This window comes from Amia ocellicauda, chromosome 1 (genome assembly GCF_036373705.1).
Source record: "Amia ocellicauda isolate fAmiCal2 chromosome 1, fAmiCal2.hap1, whole genome shotgun sequence".
Lineage (NCBI taxonomy): Eukaryota > Metazoa > Chordata > Actinopteri > Amiiformes > Amiidae > Amia > Amia ocellicauda.
The window spans coordinates 15,791,481-15,814,422 of NC_089850.1; the positions used below are offsets into that span (position 1 = coordinate 15,791,481).

Sequence of the window (22,942 nt, forward strand, 5' to 3'; positions counted from 1 at the left end):
CATCAAGGCACTCACACATTACAGTACGTTTTCTTTTATTTGCCAGTCGTTGCCCCAGCACACTTTTTCAACAATTTTCTTATCGATATATTCGTGAGGACCTCAATGTCAGAACTACCCTCCAGGGCAGTGGTTCTCAAACCTGTCCTGAAGTACCACCTACCCTGCTGGTTTTTACTTAATTTAACCCTTAATTTAACTAATAATTTCCTAAATCAGAGCCTTTTAATTATTTTTAGCAGTAGGGGATTTAAGTTAAGTTTAAAATTGTATAAGAAAATTGTTAAGGAACCAATTTGTTATCAGTTACACAATCTAAAGAGTCAAATGTAATCTAATTACTTCAATTAAGGGTTCAATTAAGTAACCAAGCTCAGTTGGAACAAAATCCAGCAGGGTAGGTCTGCTGGATTTGTAGGTTTTGTAGGTCTGTAGGTTTGAGAACCATTGCTCCAGGGGATTTGCTTTATTGCACCCTTTCACAACAGCGTATATAGTCTAGATCAGAGACACTCCAATACCCTGCTTACTTCAACAGGAATAGTCGATGTAAACTTACTGGAAGCTTCACATGCTAGCTGTGCTGAAAAGCAGTATCTGGAACCTTAAAATATTTTATTGCTTGTAGAGATTACCAAATAGCTAACAGATTAAACAGAAAAATAACAACACAAAAAGAAAGATAAGGGGGGCAAACAAAAGAAAATCAAGCAAAGGGCTTTATTTTATGTAAAAAAAAAGTATTGTATGAGTCAATTCAACGATACTTAGACATACATTTGGGACTTCTCTCTTGAATGGTAACAGAAGACAAAGCTGGATTACAGTCAGAAGCTCCAAACTTTCTGATTTGAACAGCAAGGTACAGCAGTCTTCATACAGACAGGGCAAAACAAAACACAAGGGAAAACCTACCAGTATGCATTACTTGCGACATTAAATGAGACATTACTCTTTCACCCCCCCCTTTTTTTTTTGACAACTCAAGCTTTAATCTTGCTTTACTAGACTCCTAGTAATTTCCTTACACAGGTACATGTCATTAGAAACAAGAAACAAATACATTTTGATCCAGGAAGGGGCCTTTGTGGAATGTGTACAATTGTTTAAAATCCAGACTGATTTTTATCTTTTTTATATATATCTACACATATATACTTGATATACATGTATATATCATTGTGTCAGTTACAATGCTGATATCTTATATCAGACTTGGATTGCAAAGCTTTATGTATTTCTGCAGGTGTGGAAACATTACTTTTCTGTGCTCAGTTCTTGGAGTTCATATTGCATTATAAACTCCAAGAAAAAACAAAAAACAAAGAAAAACTGCAACTCTGAGACAAGCACATCTGACATTGCAGAGAAAACCGTGGACTCAGCCATACCACAAACTATGCAATGGGGAGTTAAGAGAAAAAAAAAAAAAGGTATATTGAACTTAAAGGAACAGTATATGAGGTCATACCTCTGACTTTTCTATTGACACTCACCTTCCCCAGCTACTTAACTAACCAAAACTCAGGATCCTTTACTTGGATGCTGCGATTAAGATATTATTCAGACTTTGCTATTTGGCACCTGTAAGCACTACTGAACAAACAGAAGAGCAAATCTCGCAGTGCAGTACAGTGCGCAGTTTACTCCTTAGGGAAAAAAAAGTACAATAATGGAGAGATCTGTGGTTCCAAAGCAACGACCATCCGCATTCTGGGATCGGGGGTTTAAGCCAAAGCAGCCTCACACCTCAGGTGGGCCTTCTGCCTGTGAACGACAGCATCACCACAGCGAACTCTGGTAGTTAAACTTGACTTTCAACAGGTAGTTGAGGCTGACCTGCGCCACATCATATACAATGTATCTGGGAAGCAAGAGGTTAAGGCAAAAAAAGGTTTCACTATCTGTGTACCAGCATACAATCGAACGCAAACATGAGCTTATTTCGTCTTCTGTGTTGATTCAATACAACGCATTCTCCCAGTTCACTGGTCTTTACCTAATTTTTCACCCCTACTTAAAAGGTGGAGTGTCATGATTTTTTTAAACTTTTTTTAACACTAAGTGTATAGAAAACAAGTCTGAAGTTGACACCTCTGTGAAAAGTCCAGCTCACCCGAAGCTGCAGCCAATTTATGCGTGACGTCACACCAGGACAAGCTCTCAGTCTCTCGAGCTGTTTGGCTGCATTAGCGCTAATGAAAAACCACTACCAAAAAATTATAACTCACCCAGAGGAAAGATATCATGGTAAATAGATGTATAATATATGGTTGTAAGAGCTAATTATCAAGTTAATTTCTCTCAGCTAGGGAGTCTGTCTCAAAGTGTCCAAGATTACAACAGCACCCCACTGCATATTAAACAAATAAAATAAAAAAGTGTATATGTCATCCTGCTCTCCTGTATTGGATGTCAGGGACTGTGAGGGTGAATTGTCATCCACAACAACTTTCACACCAGTAACATCGCTTTCACGGGTCATCTGCCATTGAACGCCCGTTGTTTATATCAGTGAAATACCTGGTGTGACGTCATGCACTCTCGCTCTTCCATTTTTTTTTTTTTTCTATTTTATTATTTAATTTTTAAAACAATCTAACAACAAATGTGCTTTTTCTCCATGTTATAAGCAACGGATGTGAATGAAGCTTTCAGGACAAATTTAGGAAGTATAGGTACATTGAAAACAATTATGAAATGCCACCTTTAAGGAAGTCTGGCTGAAATGCAACGTTGCACAGGATAAATACTGAATCCTACAGCAGCACTGTAGTGTAAGCGTGAGGCGCTCACGTGATTTCAAATAATATACTTGGGTGTGTTTGGGAAAATAAAAAATAGTGCTCATTCTTGGACGACAATCTCAAGGAATCCAGCATGAATGGGGTTGGCTTTATATTTGAGAAAGGATACTCATTGTAGAGCAGGCTGGTGTCCTGAACATTTGAAGGGACACCTTTTCCGATCGGGACCTCAATGCCATTCAATGTCACAGTAGAACTGGGATCTGGTGCAGTTTTACCAAGACCTGCAAAAAAAATCAGGTTAGTGTAAATTACTTCAATGTTAATACCCAACACCTAGTATTAGCCAATCATTTCTTATGGGCATCTGCAATGTGGATTTAACAAATTATTCCTGTCCATTACTAGATCAAATACATATAGGTCAAGAATTCACTCCGATTACTGTAACAATTTACATCATGCAGGTAATTCTGGGGTTTTACATAGTTACAATGTAATTAATGTGTAACTGTCTATGTTGTTCAAATATTATATAAATGCATGTAAACAACAGCATAAGTAATTACAGAATAAAGTTTCTGAATATCATTTAGATGTTAGCCTAAGGTATTATTACTAATTCAGAACATTTTGCAGCAAGTCCTTACCTTTCACACTATGCTTTCCCTTTGGTAATTTTGTGATATGTGAAGCTTTCTTCAGCTCATGCCTATGGATTGAAAAAGCAATATATATTTTCCACAGATTCAAAAGAAAGTAACGGGTATAATTACCATTATAAATTCCATATGAGATACCAACCAATCACAGAGCAGCAATTAAAAACATTGACAAAGGTGACTGACACTAAATACGGATGCCAATTTAAACATCCATGATTTTAAACTTGCTTGCTGTAACTTGCCCCTCTGTTACTGAAGCTATGGCCTCATCCCATTTGGAACATGTCTTATGTTCCTACAATTATTTTATTTTATTTTTTGGAAACTTTCATTCAACCAAAATACACTCTCATACAAACTGGGAAATGGGAATTTCAAATAATCAACATATGTACAGCCAAACAGGTGAAGTGTTCAACACAAAATCTTGAAGGACCTATAACACAAATGTGTGTCTTACTCCTAATATGAACTATTTCTATATCCCCCTGGCTGGGCTTGAACTACTTACATGTTTCCAAGAGCAACCTCAGCGAGCAGAAGCAGGCCAATGGGATCGGCCTGGGACGTGTGGCAGTAATTGGCACTTTTTGACACCATGTCAGCAAAATAAACACCTTTGCCAAACATATAACCAGTCTAGTGAATCCAATACAAAGACAAAAGAAAGAAATGTCAGATCAGGGCAAGGCCACTAACAGGCAACACACTGCAGCAAACTTTTAATAATGTATTATGTAAAATTGTATCTAGAAAATCATAACTGCATAGATAACTACCTCTGAAGTACATTTAAGCTTGTTTTTAAAAATAAAAAATCACAAAAGGTCCTCAGCCAGAAGATGTTCATAACCAATAAGGGAAGTAACTATTAGTTCATAGACAATCCAGAATTGTGTTTTTAATTTGACCCGAGAACAATATACAAGTCATAAATCATTAAAAAATAATTAATTATTAAAATCACACTATTTTGAATACAACTAATTAAAATAAACAGCAAAAATAACTTAGTTTTACTTTAAAATCTCTGATTTGATTTAAAATCAGCTAAGCTGTGTACATGGTGAAGTAATAATCTGTGAGCTAGAGTATGTAGTTATGAAGCCAGTTTTGTAACAGAAAATCTGCATTTCTTTAACACTATTTTAATATTGTTTTCTTTCACAATCTACTAAACGTGACGGTTAAAGAAAAGGTAAAAAACTCTGACGAGGAGCACTTGGAGCACATCGACTCACCACAGGGGCCTCGGGGGGGGCGATGCGCAGGCCCTGGGACAAGATTCCAGCTAAATTGGTCGTGCGGGAGCCGTGCCACAGCAGCTGACGGTTGGGCAGGTCCTTGAAGGGCCGGTAACGCTGGTACTCCCCTTCACGCACGATCTTGAAGATCTGCACAGCAAAACCAAGTCTCTCAATCTAATGTGTAACTGCACTCGTTTTTTAAATTATTTGCTTGAAAGTTACAAAACAAAAACAGTTTGAAGAGAGTAACAGTAAAAAGGAATTGTCATCTGTGAACATCATCAGATATAGAGCACTCAAGCTTTTTATTTATGTTCCTGTGCAGTTGCAGATAAAACATCTTACCTCTTCCACCTCAAGTGTGTACGTGTTGTGAGTGGCCGCATGAGTGTTCCTGACATAGTCCAGTATGATCTGAGCCTCTTTAGATGCTTTGTCAAGAACCTGTGATACGGTGACATCATTGGGTTTCATCATTATAGGTTTTTCTCACGGTAACAAAACACTTCACTTTGTAAAGGCAACTTTCTTTGAAGCTGACACTGACCAGTGTTGGCTAGGCATGAGGAGTTCAAGTACATAGTATCACAACATCAATCATTTCAAAAATTTCAATCCTATAACGTCCACATCCGTGCTTAAGGGAAGTTCGGTAATATTCTCGTAAGGCAGGTTAACATTATCAGAAGGATGAGGCTATTAAGGTGACAGAAGGGTGTGAGGTCATGGCAAATCCACACAATGTAGCACAGAAATCAGGGAGATGGTTAGTTATTTAGTTATGTACACAACAACTCTGGTAAAGAGCTCATTACCTGAATTTCTGTTTTGAGTTTCTCATAGTTGATGTCAATGGGATCTTTCTTCTCATCCTCGGTTCCTCCCCGGAGAAGGCTGTACGCCACCTCAATATCGAGGAGATTATCCAGCATCTGCACTTTGGCCTGCAAACATTTATTCACAGCAAGAGATTAGCTTGCAGCTTTGAGAATATACTACGTTCATTGGTATTCTTCTTCATACTTGACAGCTAGGCAACACCTTAACACAGAAAATAGGAATAAATAACATAAAATAAAATACATTATGTATGGACTGACTCATCTTTACTCATGACTCATATATAAACATTTTCCTTGCTTTTCTATATAACTAATTGTAAAATACATCCATCCATCCTTCCTCATGAGCTTGCTTTAAATCCAGTTGTACTGCATGCATTACAGACTACATGGTCTTTGTCTCGGTTCTTACCTGAATGTACTCCAGATTATTCAAGAGGGGTGGCTTCTTCATCCCAAAGTCGTGTGGTATGAGCGTGTAGAAGCGATTTGACAGGTCCAGGATGTGGGAGTCCGAAGAATCGTCAGACACTGCCTGGAGGGAGGAGAGAGAGGCCGAGAGGAGTTGATGCTGACAAGGGTGTCCGGACAGCTTCTTCTCTCATCTTGCTTAGTATCGCAATACCTACCAAGTTATGCTGGCAGTGCATGGAAACCTCAATGTTAAGTGATCAAAGATCAGGAAGTACAAAAATAGGCTGATTCTAGAATGGATTAACAAACAAAGCCTGCATTCCACTAGGCAATTTGAATTTGGAACCAGGTCTAATTTTCACAGGGAATCGATGAAGCCGAGCTGGTAGAGGGATGGCCTGACTGGGACACGGGCAGCTGGAGCAGTGCCATCCTGAATCTCCCTTCACCTTTTCAGAAAGAGGCCTGTTACTCACCTGCTGCACCTCACTGAGGATGGAGTAGGCACTCTGGATCTGCCTCTTGCTCAGTTTGCCCAGTGGCATCTTCTGCAGGTCAATCTGTTGAGAAGAACATTGTCCATTCAGAGCCCTCTTCACCAATACCAGGGGACTATGCTACTCAACAATGTGAACATATCAAGAATTCAAGATACCTGTACATAATATTATGTATAACCCAGTCATATCTAGTAAGAAACTTATGTTTTATCTATCTAGCAGGGTCAGTGCTAGAACTATTAACCAAGTTCAACATCAGCTGCCATTTAAGAGATTCCCCTTTGGGTTTTCTAAGGGATCAACGGAAATGAGACAGCCAGGATTTCAATGTTCAGGTGGGGAGGTGGCAGTTTCTAAACCCAGAATTGAATGATCTTATTAAGTTCATACCTCGAACTCCACCATGGCCTTCTTCATGCTCTCCACGTCAAAGATCATCCTAATGAGCTCTTGGACTGGCTTCTCCAGCTTTGACTTGGTACCCGCACTGGCAGTCAGCTTCTTCACAGCTTCTTCATCCTGTTAACATAAAATACAAGTGGATAAACATCTCCAATACAAACTTGATGTACATTTGTTTTCAAATTCAAACCAAAAAGATCCCCAGTACAAAGTAGCATCTGGTTTGAAAAACTCAAAAGTTCTCCTTGCCTGGATAAGCTGACCTGAGCACAACTCCACTGATGCTGAAGACTATGGACTACACAATTACATAAACCCTCCTTGAAGGCTGGTGTGGGCAGCCTGATCTCACAGGGACAGAAACACCAACTGGCCCTAATGAAAGGACCACTGCTGTAGAAACACTCATTTCACACAGAGGTAAGAACACATACCTGTCCGTAGTCGATCTCCAGAGGGTAGAATTTGTTTGGGTATTTTGTGAAGTTTGTAGAGTGCCAGGAATTCCCTGTTTTCTCCTCATACAAACTGAGGAAGTTGTCGATGGCCGAGTTCTTGTCCGAGAACTTATCTAACTTGTTGCCACCAATGGTAGTTCCTACACGGCCCCAGGATCTGAACACCCAGTACCTAAGCAAATAAAGAAGCCGAAACTATACCACCACACTCCCCATCATTCCCGAGTGCCTCACTTAACATGCAGATGGATAAAAACAAGGAGCTTTTGCGATATTGCTAACAGACACTAAGGAAATGTTTTATCATTATGGGAAGCAAAGAATACACATTGACTTCAAATTCAAGATAATTACATTTTATAGCAGACAACTTTATTCAGTGATACTACCATGGTTTAACGATCACTAATATGATATTACACAATATGACAAAGGTATTCTCTCTTCTTCATTAGCCATGCTCTCCTGAGATTTTTCAAGTGGAATGTATACATTTGATCTTTAAAGGACGTTTGCTCCCAACCAAAATGGGCCAACTTTGTGTCCACTAGACGAGAACCAGAAGGGACCACTGTAATAGTACAGTCATGATTTGTCAATTTAAAAAAAATGACAACCTTGCCAAGAGAACCAAGTTCATTTCACCTATAATATCACAATGTCTCATCCATAAATACAAGCACCTCTATTGACACTTTTCTCTGGGTTTAACGGTGATAACGAAATAGGATTTTAATAAGTTGACAAAAAACAAAGGAAGTGTCAGGACACGAACTCACCGCTTTTTGACATCATCTTCTAGCAACTGGAGTTTGTAATAAGAGTTTGTTCCTCTGACAATATCAACCAGACCCAGGGTGGCACTGAAGATTTTGCCATTTTGATCAAGAACATGAGCACAGTCCTCCAGACCTTAATTTTCAAAACAAGAAATTAAATGCCAACATCTTAGAAGGAACATAGGCTTGCAATCAAAGTCATATAAAATAACACTCAGTAATTTACATTACATTTACATTGAAAGTATGTATTTTTACAGACACACATTTAAAAGGAAGGATTGTAATGTAACAATGTAGCTTGAAGTGATTTTGTTTTGCAATGTATACACACAAGGTTTACATGACTGAATTATTAAAACATTGTGTAAATTAAACAAAAAAAAATTTGTTTATTGTAATTATATAATTTGAAGGGATTTAAGAGGCAAGATTACTGCTTTAAACCAATTCCAACACGAGAGACTTGGACTATAATATAATGCCACATTGAAGCAATAAATACAGAATGTTATTCAGTTCACCTGAATCAGGATCCACTGCAGCTCCTCCTTTAACTGTTAGTTTCATCTTCTTGGATTTACTGGCACCTTTAAGATAAGAAATTACCATTAAAACATGTTAAGAAAGACATCAAAACAGTCTCTTGGATTCAAAAGGTACAAACGTACAGACACCTGGAACGAGATCAGTCAGGAAAATAGTTTGTATTATAGCCAGGGGTTATAAAACAATAATATGTTTTTAACATGATTTCTTCCCCTGAACGTCTGAAACATTTGGTGTCACATTTTTCTAGAAAAAATAATTCAATAAATAATCTTAAGGCAAAAAGCTCTAAATGTTCTGCCCCCAATATTGGACATAATTACAGATTGTAAAATGTGAAGTGGTTCAAACTGTTGTGCCAATGGAGGGAGTGTTTTTTGGGTTTCCTTGTTTGGTTGCGATGGGACCGTGTGGCGGCCCAGTGCTCAGGGCTACCTTCTTCCTCCTTCACTCGGCCCGAGCTCTTGCTGGCAGGAGCTCCACTGGATTTGGCGGCCGCAGCCGGGGTCTCCAGCTTGACCTCGGCTCCCCAGGGAGAGAGGCCATGGAGGGAAAGGAGCTCCTGGAAGGCCTTTCCAGAGGACTTGACCTCGGACAGGAAGCCCTCCGACACCACCCGCACCCCTGCCTCCTTCGCTTCCTCCATCTTCTTACTCAGCTTCTCCACTTCCTCTGAGGAGCAAAAGCACATTGCAAAGTATCAACGTTTCAGCCCCTGCCAATTTTCAAGTTTCAGATCAATGGAGTCACATGTTGATGGAATTAAGAGAAAAGGCCTCGGCCTACAATCCAGTCATTTTCATTACAAAACGAGGAGACTAATATTATGATTTACTTTTAAAGCATCTGCATCTGAGAAACCCTTTCCCAGAAAATTTTCCTAACATATTTTCTATTTCCTTATACCAAATTTATTTGCAATTATTCGTAACTTATTTTCAAATAATATGCAAGAATTCATACTTTGAGTAAGTGTGCCACACTGCGGAAAGCACAATAATACTGCAAATTGTTGATCCAATGCAGTTTTGATTTGCAAGAGGCACTAAATGAAACTAATTTCTTTCCTAAATCCTGATTTATGATCAAGACAAATTGTTTTAAAACAAAGTCATAAGAAAGATTAATAATTCTCAGGTCAGTTTAGTCGGGTATTTATGGTAGATCAGACAGGATGTACCCACTCTTTGTGCTGATACACAGAGTGGCTTTGCTGGCCGTGCTGGTGATCTTCCCCCCGAGCTCTTCCACAACGGTCTTCAGCTCCTCTTTGTTCTTGGACAGCTTCCCAACACACAGGATCTTCATGCCAGTCAGTGGTTTATCTGTGGGGGGGGGAGGGGGGAATGACACTAAGCTTGTGATGGCCATGTAGGAGTCTCAATGTTAAATAATGAAAAGACCAAAGACTGAAAAAAAGTAAAGAATCACTTTATGAGTGCCTCAACTGGTAAATGCCTATGACTGAAATGCAGTGAGAGCCCTATATTCCAGACAGGAATGGTTCAGATCTGCAGTAGATCATAGAGCACAGTAACCAGGCCTCAGGGTCGGGGGGTGCGCAATTGGCCGAGCCCTGCAAGGATGGTGTGGAATTTAGTTGGCCAGGCCTATTCCTGTTCCTTACAAGCTGTACAGGGGCTTGCACTATCATCAGTGAGAGCTGTACTACTCCATTATGGACATGCAGCGTGAAAAGAAGCCGTTGATCGTCTCTTCTAAGACTCGGACAAGCACGGAAAAGGCAAATCAGTCAAATAAATCATGAATACATAAATAAACAAATTGGCTACATTTTATGCTTGACACTCTTTCTCCGCTCTACTTCCAAAGATCTGTATCATCACTGCTGTTTTTCCTGTGGCTTTACATACGGAGCAGCACTACGCGGTCTCACCAGTGGGCACAGACGCAGACTCCAGTGGCAAGACTTGGGTGCTGGACGCACTGCTGCTGGTGGCGTTCTGAGGTGGCAGCGCCTGCACCCGCGGGAACAGCCTGTCCTGGCGCTTAAACTTGAACTTCTTCAAATAGGGGATCTCGTGGAACTCCTGTGGGGCAGAGAGAGGCAGCTAGGGGCTCTGCACTAAGATGGCAGCATCCACAGTAATGGCACGTGGGAGACATACTATACCTCCTAGATTAGCTCACCTATCTTTAAACCACAGGAAGTGGGATCCATTCACAAAATCATAATTCAACATAACAGAAGAATATATGTTCCAATATCATCAATAATTCGCTAATTATATTATTGCACTTTTCATATTTAAAGTTTGAGTCTGCAGTATAGCGATTTAACTTGTTTAACAAAAGAAGTACAAGAACAGAGACTTGCATCTTCTCTCACTGGGCAAATCCCTATGAATGATGCAGACAAGCTAAAAGGCTTGCAGAAAGCATTACAAAGGATCAGTAAGCAAAACCAGTCACAAAATGAATGAAGAATGTAGTCAAGTAATGAGAATTAATTGGAAAGAATGCTTCTAAAAACCTTACAAAACTCGAAGTGTTCAAATATTCACCCCTGCCAGTAGGGCTGTCTCAGAAGGGTCCGAGCTTTGTCCGTTCTGCAGAACTTCTGAGGTTTTATTCAAATGTTTGTCGCATGACAATCACAGATTATTTCGCCCTCTCGTTAACAGAAATTGACAATGTTTGAATACTAAACCACACTTCAGACGTCCCCCATAGCCTATCTGAATTTGCAAAATGCCCATGACTTCAATAAAAGTGCCTCAATTGACACTGTGTCAGCAGGCATTGAACCAGACCATTACATTAAACGATAGGGGTACATTTAATCTATGCATACTGTACAAGTGTTCAAGATGTAAGCAATATGCTATGGTATGAAACACAAACTATACGCTTACACTGAAAATTTAATTCTGAAAATAATAGAGCCCTAACCCCCACCTGTCAGCATGCATGTGGACCACTCAGTGTTATTTATCCGCCATCTTTATAGCAGTGTTGTGCAATGCAAATGGAAACAAACAAAAAATTATCTTCCAGACACACGAATATATCTAAACTAAATATCGTCTCCCACTAACTTCAGCTCACACTCCAGCGAGTGGGCCACATGCATCTCATTAGCATGAATAAACGTTATGCAGGCCCACCTTTGGAGTGAGCCAGTCCTTCCTGTTGGGAGTCTGTGTTTTGACAACACACTTGGTCCAAGCCGAGAGGTTTCCAGTACAGTAATACGCGTCGCTCTTGAACACCAGCTGGCCCTGACATTCCTCACAAGCCTTCAAGGCCCCGAACGCCATACAGTCAGAGAGGCTGTCTAGGATCTAAACAAACAGGGGTAAAAAAAAAAAACAACAAATATTTAGTTGTTGTTTTTTTCGACTGGAATTCCCTTTAAACCCTCCCAATTGTGATAACTCACTATTACACCTGAACTAACACAGGAGGGAGATGGTTCCTTAACCTGTACTTGAGCCCCACTGATAATAGATTATTCATATGGATTGTGGGGCTGGACTCTACACAGCTAGGCAAGGAAAACTAACAAAAACAATCAAACAGATCACATTTTGAACAGGCAAGTAGTCTAATAACTGTGTGCAAAAAAGTAACAGCCATGTTGTTGGGAACGCCTACATTGGATTCACCGGAGGGCACTTCCTGTCCGTTTGCGATGAGGAGCTCCTTCATGTCGTTTGCGGAGCAGTACTTCTTCAGCTCGTCTTTGATGCTCCAGATGAGCTGGTTCTGTTCCTGCGGGGACAAGAGAAACTGCTGTTGTAAAGAGAGACGATCATCACACGACTCTTACAGAAACAACCAATCAAACAGTCTGAAAACCTTCATCTGTTTCTCCCGCTGTTTCTCCTCTTTGTCCTCCTTCTTCTGCTTCTTCTTTGAGGCTCCATCTCCATCGGTTTCATCCCCCTTCCTCTTTCTGAAAAAAGAGATGACTAGGTTAAAGTCAAACAGAAAACGGAACATTCCGTTTCAGTCTTTATTCTTTATATGTGCAGATAAAAGACCCAGCTCAGTGGGCAGATTCTCCCAAGAGAGTGCACACCTGGCTAAAGTCTGCTGGTTTGGGGGGAGACCAAGGTTGAAAGTTTTCCTGGGCTTGTATCCCAACCGTATTATAGATCAGAGCAACATTAGTCCTCATACAGCACAAGGGCCACCGTTTGGACTGCTGGTGCAAGTGTGAAGGGCCTGGTTCATGAAATCTCTCACATGGGTCTGACAGAGCAAGCAATTCTGTTTTAGAATATACCAACATAACTAGTGAGCAAGCCACAAAAGGGGTGTTAATTACGTAATAAAATATATGCCTCATTGTGCAACTTTATCCACAATATTCAGAATCCTAAAACACTGAAATACAAATCTATGCCAATCTATAATGGTCCCTCACTTTACCACACCCAATATAATACCAGTCTCCCCTACTGGCAATTCCAATACCTGTCCCAGTATATGTGGAAAGCCTAGAAGTAAAGGCCCAAAACTAAAACCATGCTTGACACACAGAGGAGTTCAGTTGTGACTGATCCTTGTTTATTTCACGCTACCTTTTTTATTACATAGACTGGATTCATTTAGAAGATACGAAAAAAAAAATTATGAAAATTTGTACAAATAAAACTGAAATGATGAACTGATTAAAAGTGCTAAAGATAAATCAATAAATACAGTAAATTGAAACCTGCATTTGAGATGTGTTCCATAAAGGTGAGGGTTTACTTGGGGGATGCTATGAATAACCCCATCCCTATTTACCAATGGGATTAATTAGCAACCAATCATTTGAACCACAAAATAAAACTTGACATGCTTCCTGATCTGAGCCTTAATTTACAATTAAGCTTCCTCTTAATTCTATTTAATAAGGAGGCCTCTCTGAAGGCCAGCTAATTACTGTCCCTTGATGCATCATTAATGTGTGTAGACAGCTCAATATATGATTTGCCTATGCAAACGGTTTGTAAACAAAGGAGGAAAAAAAGAAAAGGGAAACGTATATAAAAGATAGAGATATAGATAAATTACACAAACATTTGTGTGTATGCATCATTGCACCAGGCATGCAAATTTTGCTCATGGTAGCATCTGGTTTCATACGCACAATTGCATGTGTGTCCTTCAGCACGTATCTCATAGGCAAGCTGTTCTGTCTGGGTAAGTAAAATGTATTACTAAAACTTACTAAAAAAGGTCTTTAGGTTTAACTTAAAGGGTGTTTTTTGCATAAACACACAAATAATACTAAATGTATATAGATGGTATTGCACAAATAATAATGTTAGACTAAATAAAAAGTATACTAGTCAAATGTGACAAGCCAGGGAAAGGTGGTGAAATACAACACCTTATATGATGATAACATAGCTAACAAATACAAAAAAAAAAACCTAAAAATTAAATTGGGAAAAGCAATATAACAAGCTTAGAAGAATCTGTATTACAATTGTTACTAATGGAAAACACAAAATTATTTGTTAATTTTGGAGATGCTATAAAAATATTAACAAAAGATTATACTTTTTTTTTTTTTTTTAAACAATTACTGCTATTTGTTTACCTTGCTCTGTAATGCATATTCAGGTCTCACATCTGCTTGAGCAAGGCATTTGTTCCAGGTTTTTCCACTCAAGACTACTGTAGCTACTTATTTCATTCTGCCTCCCAAAGTTACTGTGCAAAGTTACTTTTCTCATTAATTTTCTTTAGCTCCCTTTTTGTGCACCAAGTAAGATTCTGTAGAGTTGCTATACACCACCTAATGGTGTTCTCTGTATTGTGTGGGTAAATGTATTTTTGTAGAGATGTTGTACATTGTACACGGTGGTCGCACTTAATCCGGTTTCATTTACCATGGTTTCAGAACAACATGGTAAAATAATTCAGGAACAAATTCACTTGGCACGGTCAAGGTTTCAGAAGAACCCGGTTTGACAGTGTGCGGACACCGACCTCGATGAAGTCACTAATTTTGCCATTTTGGAAGCGGATTCCAAGTATTTTTTAAGGTAAATGATTTTACAACATTTGTTTATTATTAATGAATTACATACAGAGATTATATACAAAGCTAATATGTTTCCTACACTTATTTACCATTACTTATCTCTCGCTAGCTTCCATTGGAACACATCTTTTTGTATTTCAATGGAGAAATCTGTTTAGTTTCACACAGTTTCAGCAGAGACCTCCCTGTATGTAAATTCTGAAAAAACAAGCATGTCTCAAATGACTCAGTGTTGTCTCTGTCAGCTCTAACACTCTCTTCCTTTTATGATTTTGGATGACAGGCACCAGAAAGACAGGAGTTCTATAAGCACTCTCCTGGTCCGGAGACCATGAACGCCTCGGTGCTCTTCACCTCCTGCACTGCAGCCTCCTCAGCGGTCCCCCAGCCAACAGGGGTGCTGGTCTCCCTCAACCTCCCCTACACGGTGGCAGAGCTGATCATTGCTGTCCTCTCCACCGCAGGCAACGTGCTGGTCTGCGTCGCCGTGGGGAAAAACAGGAGGCTGCGCACGGTCACCAATTACTTCCTGGTGTCGCTGGCCGTCGCGGACATCTGTGTGGGAGCCCTGGCCATTCCCTGCGCCATCCTGACAGACACAGGCATCCCCCGGCACAACCTGTATCTGTGCCTGCTGATGCTCTCCGTGCTGATCATGCTGACACAGAGCTCCATCTTCAGCCTGCTGGCCGTGGCCGTGGAGCGCTACATCGCCATCTTCCTCCCCTACCACTACCACAGTGTCATGACCTCCCGCAACGCCATCCTCATCATCGTCCTCACCTGGATCCTGGCCTTCCTCATCGGGCTGGTGCCTCTGATGGGCTGGTACAAAACACCCCCGGAGTCTGGCTACTGCTTCTTCGTCTTCGTGGTGGACATGACGTACATGGTGTACTTCAACTTCTTCGGCTGCGTGCTCACTCCCCTGATCATCATGTTCCTCATCTACGCGCAGATCTTCATTACCGTGAAGCGGCAGATCCGGCGCATGGCGGCCGACAGGGTGACGGGCGAGCTGCGGGACAAGCAGGCTGCTAGTATGCGGAAGGAGATGAAGACCGCAACCTCGCTCTTCCTGGTCCTGTTCCTCTTCACCGTCTGCTGGATCCCCCTTCACATCATCAACTGCTTCATCCTGCTCTGCCCGCACTGCCCCGTCCCCCTGCCGCTGCTGCTCGCCGCCATCATCCTGTCTCACGCCAACTCCGCTGTCAACCCCATCCTCTATGCCTACAAGATGAAGGCCTTCCGCAGGACCTTCAAAGCCATCTTCCTGTGCTGTAGCAATACCGTAGAGCCAGAGGATGGCCCAGAGCACGCTGTCCACTGACCTTTCTGAAGCAACGGAAACATGCCAGATTTGAATAGAAACTCTTACCAGAGGTACGCAAGCCTAGTTTGCACCTCCCTGCAAGTCTTGCAAAAATCACCAAGGTTCAGGTTTGAACATCAACTTCAAACTTGCGATGTAAAGCCCACAAAATACAACAAATTTAAGGACAGACGAGAATAATATACCTTTTGTTCCCTTCTGCTATTCCCAATCGAGTTCCTGAGCTGGGGGTGCCATTCAGTATCATTTGGCGGGATGATGTCTCAGTGACTTCTTTGACAGTCTATGTCCCTAGTGTTATAAATGTGTGCTATCACTCCTTTTTTCATCCCTCCATCCTGTTCAGTGCACACCCATTTTTTTGGCTGTTGGCACTTATAGTCAATATAATGCAAGTCAAAAACCATAGAATACCCTCAAGTCATATATCATTGGAAAGCTCTGAATCAAACGTCCAACTGACCCTTGACCTTTACAGCTTCAATAGTGTACATCGGAGCACCTATATTTACTGCTTTCAATCACCAGTTTGATTGGATTTTACAATTGACTATCTCTCCATAAAGTCCATCACATAAGCTTTAAAATGATACATAATAGGTCTAAGAAATATGACTAATTTAAAAAACATTGATTTTGTGAGATTAGCTTCCTGTAGAATTCCACATTTGAGCGGCAGCTATGAATCTAAATTGTTCCTTTGGTGAAAGAGACACCAGATGACTCACTCCTGTCCCCAGACATGAATATATAATTCTGTACCACTGGAAAAAAGCTTAATTTGTCATCTAAGTCCATGGCAAAGGAAGGATTGTGGTCAATAATTCTTGTTCTTCTGGAGCTGGGCTGTCCTGATACAGTATACTTGCTTTTGTTCATTTGACTGATGCAGGAAGATGTCTTTGACACTTAGGTGCACTTAAGTGTGCAATTCGTATTGTTCCTCTGAACAATACAGAGATCTTTAATACGGCTCATTTCACCGACCAAATTAGCACTAATCTAATGTTATTTTAAGTAAGGAATTCCAAGATCTAATCTGGGTGCTTGAAACCAGCTATTAATCTCTTATTTCAGTGAGGGTGACGAGATTAAGGATATGACACTAGCCAGCTGAAACCATTAGAGCGGACTGTCTTGCAGATGCAACCGAGCTTTCACTCTAACAGACTGATCGCAGTACCAGTTAGCTCAATCACATGCCAGGAACCAAAAGAATATGCTAAGACATGGGCAGCATATTGAAACACTCGTGTCCCCTGTGTTCATACATTCTCCAGTCACTCCTGTGGCTCACCTGTCACTGTTGTTCTCACAAAACATCCACACAATGATACTCCACTAGAGGAAGTACACAGAATAGAAATATACAAAGGCATATTTCTAAAGCACATTTACCTCATCACTTTTTGTGTTCATTTTTAGCTCTGTGCCAGATATGGAAGCAGGCAAACTAGGACAGAATTAATGGAAAGTAGCGAGGAACCTGACACTTTTTTGGCATTGCTGTATTAAAAAAAGCAATACCGAGACAGCAGGCTGAGGTCAGAAGAAACATACCCTTCGGCCTTGACAGCTGGCAGCCTTTTCTTCAGCTCTTCCTTATCTTCCGCCCTCAAAGCTGCAAATCCTTTAAGCTGGGAGGCACTGTAGAGTGGTTTGAAGTCCAACTCTTCCCTTTTGCTAACAAAACAGCCCGTGTGGTACCAGCGGTCGATAAGGCCCAGCTGAGGTTTCTCTGGGTCCACGGTCTTCTTGGACACCCGGATTTGATCCTGAAAAACAACAAGAATAAATCCCAGAATAGCTCCCACTGAATCTCCACACTATGGGGCACTGTAAACACAATCATTTAGCAAAAATGTGGCAGATATACTACTGCTGTAACAGTAATAACAAATTGAAAAAATAAAAAATAAATATGTATAGGAAATATGTGAACTAGAATAACTAAAAAGATGCATTGTTTTAGGCTAAAACATAACCCATTAAATCAGTTGTCAAAACTACTTCTTGTACTTAGTAGTAGTAATTTATTTTGTGCACTCATATTTTACATCTGCCATTTGTAATGTTAATTAATGTATCAACCTCCTTTGTAGACTCTCTCAAAACCCCATTGAATGGAACAAATATTAAGCTGCTGCAGCAAAGTTTAAATCATAATAAACAAATATATTGTTTTAAAGAATATTGCATTCTTTATCTGCTTCTGCATTAAGCTTTCGCATTAAATCTTCTATTGAGGACATTAGGATAATTATGTTTGTAGATTAGAGTTTATCACTACCTTCTCTATTTTCTGGTCACAACCCTTGCAGGTACTCCTGTTAGACTTTGCATACTCCACAGCAAAGTCATTCAGTGTCTTTTCTCCTTTGGCAGCACCTTTTGAGTCACTTTTGCCTAATAAAACAATAAAACAGGGGGTGGGGGAAGAGAGTCATTTCAAATTCACTTGTTAAGCTTTTAGTTTGAGAAGTAGACAAATAGTGTCTTTAAAGCCAGATGCCTCCTGTTGCAGCTTCTGATCTTCAGAAAGATGTTTACTACAACAGGACACAATTTTATCTGTGGAAACCAGAAGTTTCCATGTGAATAATGTTTACATTTGCAATATTCATAAATATAATAATTAGCTATTGGGACTCTCAAATGGCTAAACTGGTAAATGCCTATTTTAAGAGTGCAGGTTGTGCCCTAGAGTACAGACAGCACAAATCTACAGATATTCCTACAATCATAGAGCTCTGTTGTTTTAACAGTAGACTTACAGTGTGAAAAGACCTGCACCAATTGTCCCAATTAAGTATGGGTTATACTGAACTGTGTGCCCGTCACAGTTAGGTCCATAAATATTTGGACAGTGACACAATTGTCATAATTTTGGCTCTGTACGCCACCACAATGGATCTTGTAAGATATTATTTGTTAGTATGTATTTTTCTATGTGAAATATCTTGCGGTCTGGTTTGATACAGGAAACTGACATCGCACTCTTTTTGTCTAGTTCCTTAGATTCCAAGGGGCCCTGCTAGCAGTTAAACTAGAGATAAAGTACAAGGACAAACACCTCAAAGAGACCAAACAGTTAGGTTTCTTACTGCCATATCAAAATATTTGTATCACACACCCACACCATGGTGTGATGTTGGCAAAATGTGAATGGTTAAAGAGAAACCTTACAAAAGAAGGAATGGACAAAGAGAAAAAGAAGAGAGAAGATAGAGACAAGAAGAGGAAGAAAGAGACACACCCACTGCCAACCTGACCAGACTGACCTAAGCTGCCCTGTGAGGAAAATAGGATTAATATCCTATCATTTCTGTAATACAGCAGAAGCTTTTTATTACTTATGTTCAATAACATAATGAAATGATATTGGTTTTCTATTTTTGTCACAATAAATGATTATTGCACATCTGTGACATCCTTCTAAAAAGAATCTTAAAAGAGAAACCAATTAACCATGAGTTTTCAGTTCAACTGTTTATTTAGATTGACTGAAAAACCAAGCATATCAAATTCTCTTACAATCTGAAAGGAAACAATCAAGATGTGCTTTAAGTGTAGACTTTCATCTTTAATTTGAGGGTAGTTACATCCAAGGAATTACACCCATCTTTATATGTGCCGCCTGCCCCCGAATTTTAGGGGCTCAAAAGTATTTGGACAAACTAACATACATAATTATATTGTGAGTTTCAATACTTGGTTGCAAATCCTTTGCAGTCAATGACTGCCTGAAGTCTGGAACCCATAGACATCACCAGATATTGGGTTTCTTCCCTGGTGATGCTCTGCCAGGCCTGCACTGCAGCTGTCTTTAGTTCCTGCTTGTTATTGGGGCGTTTTGCATTCTGTCCAAATATATATGGACCTAACTGTATATGAAGGACAGCAGTTGTTACATTAAGACATTTTAACACTGTAGGTAGAGTTAATTTGTGGTTGACAACAAACAACAAAATGAAGGCAGAGATACCCCCGGATGTGGCTCCTCCCGTCTCAATGGCTTTCTTCACCTTCTCCTGGTCCTCCCATCGCAGGTCAGAGAACCCAGAAATGTCTCCGGGAGACTGGACAGCTGCCCTCTGCCAGAAGCAGGAGAAGTGATGCCAATGGGGGACTTTGCCATCAAACATGGGAGACTGCAAAAAAAACAGAAAAAGGTTATATAAAGAGAGAGAGAGAAGACTATCTTGTTAGTTTGATCAGTAGTAGCTAATTGATCCAGAGCTGAAGGAAGCATCCCAGCATCAACAATAAGGCTGAGTACTTTCAATTAGATGTGAACCTATCCAACATATGCATTTAGATAATACTACTATTACTACTAATAATAATAAAGGCACAGCTATTTAGTTTTAAACATCACAGTAGTAATAATCGCAACAAATATGCCTCTATCACTGATGTTGTGCAAAATGATTATACAACAACAATGCAGGGGTGGGTTATGCAGTTATATTCATTTTCGGATTCCCGTTTACATAATACCACATCACTGGGTGCAGTTATGAAAAATCTCTGGAACATCGGATGGAAACCTTCAATCAGTGGTACTTTCTGAAAGCGGTGTCTGAGTTTAAAGCCATTTCTCAGAAAGGATGCGAGTTCAGATGCTAATGGTTTATGCCTTGCTTCTCATGTGCCCCACATACCAGCAGCAGTTCACATCCTGTTGCCGTACAATGTCCCCACTGGCCTGCAGGCAAAGGAGCTATAAAGATGCTAGTGTGCCGGGGGTGTCTTCAGACCACCAGTTCAACTTACAATCACGGCTTCAGGGCTATATTACTAATTCGGACATTGAACTAAAACTGGGGATCATGATTATTTAGAGACTTCAGGAGCCAATCGAGCAATTACAATATGCGTCACGGAGAAATAACGCACTATATGGTTTTAACCCAAAGTTGCGGACTTTTCAGATTTAACTTATATAGGCCTACCATGTACTTAAGATAGTTGTATGTATTATTATAACCGGTCATCTCAATCAACAATTAAATCGGCATACTAAATCGCATCCAATATAAATATAATGCGCCCCTAAATTGCTTCACCCCAGGCTAGGAAAGCCCAATCGTCATTCCTCCCAAGACACAACTTGCACTCCATCACATGTGATTGATGCACAGGTAAATAGAGCCTAAACAAGGCCTATTTAATTGATATGAATCATGCACAAAATGCAATCATCAAATGTAAAGTGTTTGATTTTCTTCTTTATTTTAAAGGCTCTGTGCCTATGTTGCATCGATATACACATTAACTTCACACCAACAAACTTGCTATGCAGACTACTCCTTGAACGAATAATCCAGAAAAGCAATGCAGGCTATTGTTGTTGTTTTATTACCTGCACCATTATAGCCATGCGCAGGGAATCTTTTGCAATATTTTCTTTGCATTTCTTGCAGGATGCACGCCCGCTCTTTGCGTACTCGGCTTTGTAAAGCTTCTCGTCCTGAGAGTCGGCCATGTCTGTGAGATTCAATGGACGCTGTGTGTGAACCGTGTTTTCACAATCGCAGCCCACAATGCACGACCCGCATGGAGCCGCGCCGCGGTACTGGCGGACTGCAGACTGGAGCAATCACACACAGCGGCGCGGATCAGGCAGAAGCCAACGAGCACGGAGCAACAGAGCAGGACCATGCGCAGTATGTGAGATACTCAAGGGTTGTGTTTGCACTCAAACAATAGTTATTTCTTCAATTAATGAGTACAATTACTGAAAATTAGAAAACAAAACAAGTAATTCTTAGTAGTGTATAATATTTGTTAGCAATTGCTATTAATTTAAAATCAAGTAAACCCTATATTCGGTAAACAATATATTTGTTGTTTATAGTACGTGGATAATCCGGTTAGCCAGCTACATTTCAGGATAACTTTGCATAAACATGGGGTTCTCCGAATCGATCTTAAAGTTCAGCCACTTTTACCGGAGTAACGTGTCCAGCATCTCAAAGCTGCTCCCGACAGCTGAACCGAACGCGCTCAGTCTGCGCATGCGTGGCCACTGACGCGCCGCACACCGCGCGGTTCCGAGCGCATTCTCGAAGCCACGTTTTTAGGCGGGAAATAATTCTTAGAGATCGTCAAGATGCTTTCAATCAATCAGACGAGTATTTATTTAGCTTTACGGGTTTGATCGGCAAGGAATCTAGTTGATGTATTATTACCTCATATCACCAATGCCACCCGCCGCAGTCATGCGGAGCCAGTGTTAGGGGACAATTTGAAAAAATGTGCAGTGTGCTACGATGTTCAGGAATTTGAATGTATTATAGTAACTACTGTGTGGATAACGCACTATGGTTTATTGCATTGATAGCATTTATAACAACTTAGTTGAATTACATCCCCTTTGATTTTGCTGACGATGTGTAGTTATGCGAATGGTGTCATTTTAGAGAGTTTTTAAAGCATGGTCAGGGGCACAGTTTCCTTTCAAAAATAGAAGTTTATTGCGTCAAATGCATCAGAGATCAGCCTGTGCATAGAAAATAAAGATTCAGATCCAGTTTAACTTTATGTGCTTGAAAGGTTGATATTCAAGTGAAGACATGACACTCACAGACAGCAAAATCCCAAAAATATATTTGCTTCTCCACCTTCTTCATCTTTAAGCCAAGGAACTGTAATTCAAATAGGCCTAATTGGTCATTACATTGAAATAGGCTGTAAGCAAGATAAAACACAGTACATGTTCCAACAGACTTAGAAATAATGAATATATCAATACAATATACTGTTGGCCAGCACAGAGCTGTATGTAATATCTGCATAAGTCTGCGACAAATGCTAGAAGATGCATATTGTTCATTCTAGCTGGAAAATAAATAACATTTCTGACTAGTGAACTGAAAGTTTTCAATGGGAAATGACAATGTATCTGTAACCAGCTTTTATTTATATTGTTTGCCCCTTCCCCTGAGCTATTAACTATGACATCTGGAATAACACACAATAGGACAGAAGTTT

At 40.2% G+C, this 22,942-nt stretch overlaps 2 protein-coding genes across 2 annotated transcripts; one reads left to right on the top strand and one right to left on the bottom strand.

Moving 5' to 3' along the window:
- Nucleotides 1-18: 18 nt before the first annotated feature.
- parp1 (poly (ADP-ribose) polymerase 1) lies at nucleotides 19-21,512 on the bottom strand. The gene is made up of 23 exons (XM_066694789.1): nucleotides 21,312-21,512; nucleotides 19,932-20,097; nucleotides 18,237-18,352; nucleotides 17,507-17,721; nucleotides 12,426-12,522; nucleotides 12,222-12,338; nucleotides 11,732-11,908; nucleotides 10,501-10,654; nucleotides 9,788-9,928; nucleotides 9,039-9,275; nucleotides 8,579-8,644; nucleotides 8,055-8,187; nucleotides 7,252-7,447; nucleotides 6,806-6,934; nucleotides 6,392-6,475; nucleotides 5,914-6,036; nucleotides 5,475-5,603; nucleotides 5,005-5,103; nucleotides 4,654-4,806; nucleotides 3,924-4,051; nucleotides 3,398-3,459; nucleotides 2,917-3,031; nucleotides 19-1,864 (listed from the first exon to the last, which is right to left on the bottom strand). Exons 1-23 carry the CDS (start codon nucleotides 21,432-21,434, stop codon nucleotides 1,783-1,785), a joined length of 3,042 nt encoding a protein of 1,013 aa, XP_066550886.1. The 5' UTR covers nucleotides 21,435-21,512; the 3' UTR covers nucleotides 19-1,782.
- On the top strand, nucleotides 14,942-15,943 carry LOC136759624 (adenosine receptor A2a). Its single transcript, XM_077248930.1, has one exon. It carries the CDS (start codon nucleotides 14,942-14,944, stop codon nucleotides 15,941-15,943), a length of 1,002 nt encoding a protein of 333 aa, XP_077105045.1.
- Nucleotides 21,513-22,942: the final 1,430 nt, after the last annotated feature.

Bases quoted from the DNA above. Each gene is read 5' to 3' on its own strand.
- LOC136759624 (XM_077248930.1), top strand. From the start codon at position 14,942: ATGAACGCCTCGGTGCTCTTCACCTCCTGCACTGCAGCCTCCTCAGCG.
- parp1 (XM_066694789.1), bottom strand. From the start codon at position 21,434: ATGGCCGACTCTCAGGACGAGAAGCTTTACAAAGCCGAGTACGCAAAG. The intron at 12,523-17,506 runs GTATGTTTCTTC...CTCTTTTTTCAG, and splicing joins CCAGCTGTCAAGGCCGAAGG to AAAGAGGAAGGGGGATGAAA. The intron at 6,476-6,805 runs GTATGAACTTAA...TCTTCTCAACAG, and splicing joins AGGCCATGGTGGAGTTCGAG to ATTGACCTGCAGAAGATGCC.